The sequence below is a fragment of the Cajanus cajan genome, chromosome 7, assembly GCF_000230855.2.
Source record: "Cajanus cajan strain Asha chromosome 7, NIPB_CcT2T_4, whole genome shotgun sequence".
Lineage (NCBI taxonomy): Eukaryota > Viridiplantae > Streptophyta > Magnoliopsida > Fabales > Fabaceae > Cajanus > Cajanus cajan.
In genome coordinates, this window is record NC_138523.1 from 17,513,588 (window position 1) to 17,520,769 (window position 7,182).

General features: G+C 39.2%; 1 protein-coding gene across 1 annotated transcript; it reads left to right on the forward strand.

Moving 5' to 3' along the window:
• The first annotated feature begins 360 nt into the window (after positions 1 to 360).
• Positions 361 to 939, forward strand: LOC145949870 (uncharacterized). Its single transcript, XM_083060772.1, has one exon. It carries the CDS (start codon positions 361 to 363, stop codon positions 937 to 939), a length of 579 nt encoding a protein of 192 aa, XP_082916898.1.
• Positions 940 to 7,182: the final 6,243 nt, after the last annotated feature.

Sequence of the window (7,182 nt, forward strand, 5' to 3'; positions counted from 1 at the left end):
AACTTCCAACTTCATGAATGAGACTAGGACAAATTTCAAGAACCAGGAAGCTTCAATCAGAAATTTGGAGAATCAGATTGGCCAAATTTCAAGACAACTTTCAGAGAGACCTCCTGGTACATTTCCTAGTGACACCATTACCAATCCAAGGGAACAATGTAAGGAAATTCAATTGAGGAGTGGAAAGGTGTTAATGAATGAGAAAAAGAGTGAGGTGGAAGGAGAGAAAAGGCAAGGAAGAAATGATATAGAAAGAGTAGAAAAAAACATAGAAGAGAAAAAGAGTGAAAAAAATGAAAATGAGATAAATTGTGAGAAAAAGATGAGGGAGATAAAAGGCAAGTGAGTGAGAGTGATAAAATGAGAGAATTTGTTCCTACTATTCCATTCCCTCAAAGGTTGAAGAAAAAAGAGCAAGAAAAGCAATTTGCAAGATTGCTTGATGTCTTTAAAAAGCTCCACATCAATATTCCGTTTGCTGAAGCATTGAAGCAAATGCCAAGCTATGCTAAATTCATGAAGGACTTGTTGTCTAGAAAAAGAAAGCTTCAAGAAGATGAAATAATAATGCTCACAAAGGAGTGTAGTGCAATAATTCAACAAAAATTACCTCCCAAGTTGAAGGATCCAAGAAGCTTTGCAATCCCATGTGAGATTGGAAATTTAATGGTAAGCAAGGCATTGTGTCATCTTGGAGCAAGCATCAATTTGATGCCCTTGTCCATTTTTAAAAGGTTGGGCATTGGAGAAGTGAAGCCTACTATGATAACTCTACAACTGGCTGACCATTCAGTAACTTATCCGTATGGTGTAGTGGAGGATGTCTTCGTAAAGGTGGATAAATTTATTTTCCCAGCTGACTTTGTGGTGCTTGACATGGAGGAAGATGCTAAAGTCCCAATTATATTAGGAAGACCATTTTTAGCCATAGGGAGATGATGGAGGACCATCCATGGTACTTCATGTGAAACCCATCACATGGTCCAATGCTATGACTAATTTTGAGTAGTGTAGGATTTATTTGGTTTATTCCAATTTTACCCTTGTATTTTGGGGTATTTTAGTCCTAGGGTTTATTTCTTTGTATTTCCCATTTTGCCCTTGTATTTTGGGGTGTTTAGATGCTTAGGTTAATTTCAAAATGGGCTAGGTGTGTCCATTAGGAGGGTGACGCACACTTAGTGGAGTTGTTTGGACATTTTTGGTGTTAGGTAGGCTTAGGCCCAATTGGAGGGCCAAGGTGCATAAACTTATCATGCATCTTGTTGTAGCCAACCTAAACCCTTAGATGCCAAACTTGGCCACCAAGTAGCATCTAGGGTTAATTTGCATCTCATTTAGTGTGCATTTGGCTTGGTGAATTTCGGCCAATGCAACACCAAATGAAACCCTAGATGCTAGCACTCCTATTTATACCCTAGCCTATCACCTTGTACATACTTTGGATCATATTGAATTTGAGTGTGCATTTTTGCCTCAACTTCTCTTCCATAGTCTCTAGGAACTCCACGGCCCTTCCTTTCTCCTCCTCCCTAACCACCATGAGTGAGTTGAGCTTGGCCTTCCTTGGTTGGCCTTCACCCTCCTTAGTGAAGTGAGCTAGCCAAAAGGAGCAACACCCCCACCAAACACCTTCCTCCCCTTGAGCGTGACCACCACCACCCTAAACACCCACTCTTCCCTAGTTTCTAGGTTGCCTTTGGCTAACCTCCTCCCATCTCCACCCTAAGAGAGCAAAACCCTACATAGGTTTCATCCTACACTTGGATGAAACAACCTTGAGCAAACCATCCTCTTTTGTGCTTCCGCCAACATCACCACCATTCTTCCACCATTTTGGAGTCTCCTTGTTGAACCAAGATCAAGGGCGTGAATGGAACTAAGCCACCTTCCATCAAGTGGTATCTAGAGCCATGGTTTCTTCAAGGGTAAACGTTTTCTTTCTTTGTCTTTCTTTGAGTCTTCTTGGTTCTCTCTTTTGATTCGGTCATTTCTTCTCCTTCTCCTTGTGACCGAATATTTTCTTTGTGTTTTTGGTTCATATTTTGCTTCCTTGAACCTTCCTTGATGCTTTAGGTTTCCTTGTTTTTTTTTTAGGGTTGTCATATTCCATGATAGGTTGAGTATCACATGTTCATGCATTTTGTTTTTGGAATCTACCTATAGTTTTGTCATTTTTACCTCCTATATTTTGTCTTCCATTATATCCTTGTATGTGCCCAAACACCTTGCATGAAAACATGAAAAATACCATGATGCATACATCTTAAGTGGGCGTGCCATATAGAATACTATCTAGGTCATTCATGCATGCTATTAGCTTCTAGCATGTTCTATATGTTGCCATGATTTTCCATGTGTGAACTTCTTGCACATGCTAAAAACCGCCCACCTTACCCTTGCATTTTCACTTGTTTAAGTTGATTTCTTGTTTGCCAAGAACCCTAAAAGAATCTAAGAGGTGTGCTGGACATTTTGTGCTAAACAACTTGACCTAATAGTACAAAACCATTTCCACTCAAAAATATTCCCTATAAACCTCTAAGAAAACGCCACTTGTCTTTGTCTCCTTCTCCTAAGAATTTGACCTAATTTTTGTGCCACCACAAGTGCAAAACCTAAGCAACAAATTGGGCTGAAAATTTAAAAAAAATTGGACCCAAGGACAATTAAAAAGCCAATTGCCGTGACCAAAAAGAACAAGAACAAAAATCTTGGACAAAAAAAAAATTTTTTGGACAAAAAGGACTTGTTGCTAGACTTGTGGACTTGGACCATTACCTTTGCATTTGGAGTTGGACATTTGACAATTTGGACATATTTTGGGACTTATACCTTGGCTGGACCAAAAACATTAAAGGACTTAAGCAAGTGAAACTTAAACACAAACCCATTCTAGTGCCATTCTAGGTTTACTCTTTTGAGTGCTATCTTTTATTGATTGAGTCTTAATTTTTGCTTGTCTTTCTTTTGGCCTCTTTTGTTTGTCTCCATCAATTCTCTTTGAGTTTAGCTTTCCTAATTGTGCCTTTTCAGTTTTATCTTTTTGGAACTCTTGCTCTTGGTTGGTTTTCATTGATTGTAGGTGAAGCACCTATCTAGCAAAGTAGCAATCCTTTGGTGGATTGAGTGGAGGAGTGAACCAAAACCCAACCTAGCCTTTGGAAGGGTTTTCACTAAACCAAAAGGAGAGTAAACACTTGGGAGAGGTGCTAACACGTGTGCTCATTGTGAAGGAACCACAAGAGGAGGAGTTTGAAGACTTGTTTTTCTTGTTTACCTTGTTTTACTTGCTTTCGGCCTCTTTGTTTTAGGCCATTCATTTCTTCCATTTGGTTTGTAATTTTGGCCATTTTAAACCTCTTCAACTTGGGTTTTAGAGCGTGTAGAGAAGGTGATTTGAAAACCTTCACTAGGACCTCGACTAGTGTATGTTCTAAATTGCTTTCCATAGCATGCTTTATAGCTTTACTAGTATAATTGTCTAGGATTTTTACTTTTGCTTCCAAAACGTTTAGAAGGCTTAATTCTTTTGCCTACTAGGGGTGCGTGCACACACACACTTGGTAGTGTCAAAATTGTTTTTGTAAGAAAGGTAAAAAGGGCTTAGTGATTTTTACTTGAAAAGGGCTTGGTTATTAAGTGATTCTTTGTAGTCCACCTCCCCTTGAAGGTTCAATTTGTATACTTAGGCATTTTCTACTTATCTTGCACCTTTAAAACTTTTTGTGAAAACCTTTTTTTTTTATCACTCAATCTTTGTGAAAACCTTTTTAACTCTTTGTGAAAATTTTGTGAAAACCTTTTGATCAAAGATGAGTGAGCATTCTAGTGTACATGGTCATAATTCTCATAGTACTAGGTCTAGTGTTAGGGATGAGCTTAGGCAATTGAAAGATTACCTAAGAAGAAAAGAGGAAGAAAATATAAAAAGAGAGGAAGAAATTAGAAGAAAAGAAAAAGAGTTTGAAAGAAACAATGAGGAAATAAAAAGATTACTTGAAAGATTAGTTGTGGGAGGAGAGGCTAGTGGTTCAAGACCAAAAGTCACTTCTCCTCAACCCTCAAGAGGAAAGGGGCACATGTATGCAAGTGCTCATGAGGAGGAAGGGCATCATACCCAACCTCCAAGTGATATCTTCTTTAGTAGTCATCACAATGATGATTACTATCAAAGGCCCCCAAGACATCATAGAAATAGGGAGTCCTCCAATAGGGAACCTAACATCAATCTTCCCCCATTTCATGGCAAGGATAATGTTGAAAATTATTTAGATTGGGAAATGAAAGTTGAGCAACTTTTCTCTTGCCATGGAATAAGTGAAGATAGGAAGGTTTCTTTAGCAACCCTTAGCTTCCAAGGGCATGCTATGTATTGGTGGACCTCCTTAGAAAAAGAAAGGAGAATAAATCATGAGCCCCCAATCCAATATTGGAATGAGCTCCGTAGTGCCTTAAGAAGGAGGCATATTCCTCCATACTATGACCGAGAGCTTATGGATAAGCTTCAAAGATTGAAACAAGGGTCCTCTAGTGTGGAAGAATATAGGCAATCTATGGAGTTGCTAATGATGAGGGCTGGGATTAGGGAGGAAGAGAGGACCACAATCTCTAGATTTCAAAGTGGTCTTAATCTTGAGATAAGAGACAAAGTTGAACTTTTACCTTATAGGGATTTAAACGAACTAGTTCAACTTTGTTCAAGAGTGGAGCATCAACTTACAAGAAAAACTTTTCGAAAAGAATCCACTCCCTCTTATTCCAAGAATTTTAAGAAGGAGGGCTACTCTTCCCTACCTTATCCCAAGGAAGAAAAAGAAAAAGAAAAAGAAAAAGAAAAATCATCTTTTAAAGCACCTTCCAAAGAGTCTAAGTCAAGTGAAATCAAGTGCTTCAAGTGTCTTGGAAGAGGACATATTGCTTCCCAATGTCCTACAAAGAAAACTATGGTTTTAAAAGCCCAAGACCACTATAGTAGCCTTGATGAAGCTACTTCTTCTTCCTCTAGTAGTGAAGGAGAAGCCATAGATTCCGAGGAAGAAATTTTACCTTGTGAAGGAGACTTATTGTTGGTTAGAAGGCTCCTTAACAATCAATCTAGTGAAATTGACCAATCACAACGAGAGAACTTGTTTCAAACAAAATGCAAGGTCTTAGAAAGTACTTGTTCTCTCATTGTCGATAGTGGGTCTACTTCTAATTGTTGTAGTACTAGATTGGTTGATAAGCTAGCCTTAACTACAAAACCTCATCCTAAACCTTACAAAATGCAATGGATCAATGAGGAAAGAGGTGTTGTAGTCAACCAACAAGCAAGCATACCAATCTCTATTGGCAACTATAAAGAAAATGTTTTGTGTGACATAGTGCCATTAGAGGTTAGTCATGTCTTGCTTGGGAGGCCATGGCAATTTGACAAGCACATAATCCATGATGGCCTCACCAATAAAATAAGTTTCCAACACTTAGGTAAGAAGTTTGTGTGGTGTCCTCTATCACCCTCTCAAGTGAATGAGGACCAACTCAAACTAAAGGCTAAGAAAGATGATGAAGAGAAAAGCAAAAACAAAAACAAAAAGAAAAGAAAAGAAAAAAAAAAAATTTTCCTTTGAAGAAAAAGGGCTAGATTCAAGTGAACCTTAACCCTTGTGCCATCCTCTTTTCTTTGGTGCCAAAGAAAGATGGCAATGGAGGATGAGCACCTTTTAAAAGCCATCATTGAATAAAAGGCACCCAATCCTAAGTTAAATGATTTGGTGAATGAATTGCATGGGTCAATAAATTTTAAATGGAGATGCCTCTTTGGCTCTTTCCTTTTGCCCTAAGCACCTTCATTCAACAAATTATGTACTTAAGGATTGCATAGTTAAGTTTTAATATTTTACTCCCCTAATTGTGGTTTCACTTCTTTTGAAGGATCAATGGAATGGAAGAACTTGAAGATTTGTGGTCAAATCCTTCTCAAGAAGGAGGGTATGATGGAGGACCATCCATGGTACTTCATGTGAAACCCATCACATGGTCCAATGCTATGACTAATTTTGAGTAGTGTAGGATTTATTTGGTTTATTCCAATTTTACCCTTGTATTTTGGGGTATTTTAGTCCTAGGGTTTATTTCTTTGTATTTCCCATTTTGCCCTTGTATTTTGGGGTGTTTAGATGCTTAGGTTAATTTCAAAATGGGCTAGGTGTGTCCATTAGGAGGGTGACGCACACTTAGTGGAGTTGTTTGGACATTTTTGGTGTTAGGTAGGCTTAGGCCCAATTGGAGGGCCAAGGTGCATAAACTTATCATGCATCTTGTTGTAGCCAACCTAAACCCTTAGATGCCAAACTTGGCCACCAAGTAGCATCTAGGGTTAATTTGCATCTCATTTAGTGTGCATTTGGCTTGGTGAATTTCGGCCAATGCAACACCAAATGAAACCCTAGATGCTAGCACTCCTATTTATACCCTAGCCTATCACCTTGTACATACTTTGGATCATATTGAATTTGAGTGTGCATTTTTGCCTCAACTTCTCTTCCATAGTCTCTAGGAACTCCACGGCCCTTCCTTTCTCCTCCTCCCTAACCACCATGAGTGAGTTGAGCTTGGCCTTCCTTGGTTGGCCTTCACCCTCCTTAGTGAAGTGAGCTAGCCAAAAGGAGCAACACCCCCACCAAACACCTTCCTCCCCTTGAGCGTGACCACCACCACCCTAAACACCCACTCTTCCCTAGTTTCTAGGTTGCCTTTGGCTAACCTCCTCCCATCTCCACCCTAAGAGAGCAAAACCCTACATAGGTTTCATCCTACACTTGGATGAAACAACCTTGAGCAAACCATCCTCTTTTGTGCTTCCGCCAACATCACCACCATTCTTCCACCATTTTGGAGTCTCCTTGTTGAACCAAGATCAAGGGCGTGCATGGAACTAAGCCACCTTCCATCAGGAGAGCATTGATAGATGTCTAACAAGGTGAGTTGATGTTGAGAGTGGCTAATGAAAAAGTTACTTTTTCTATAAACGAAGCTTTGAAGCATAAGATGGACAAGGAGGATTGTTTCCGGGTAGAAATAATTGATGCTCTTGTGTTAGAGGAGATAAGAAAATATGTTAGAAAGAGTCCATTAGAGGGAGCCTTGTTAACAGAAATAGGAGCAAAGGAGTTGAGTAAGAAGGTGAATGATGAAGAG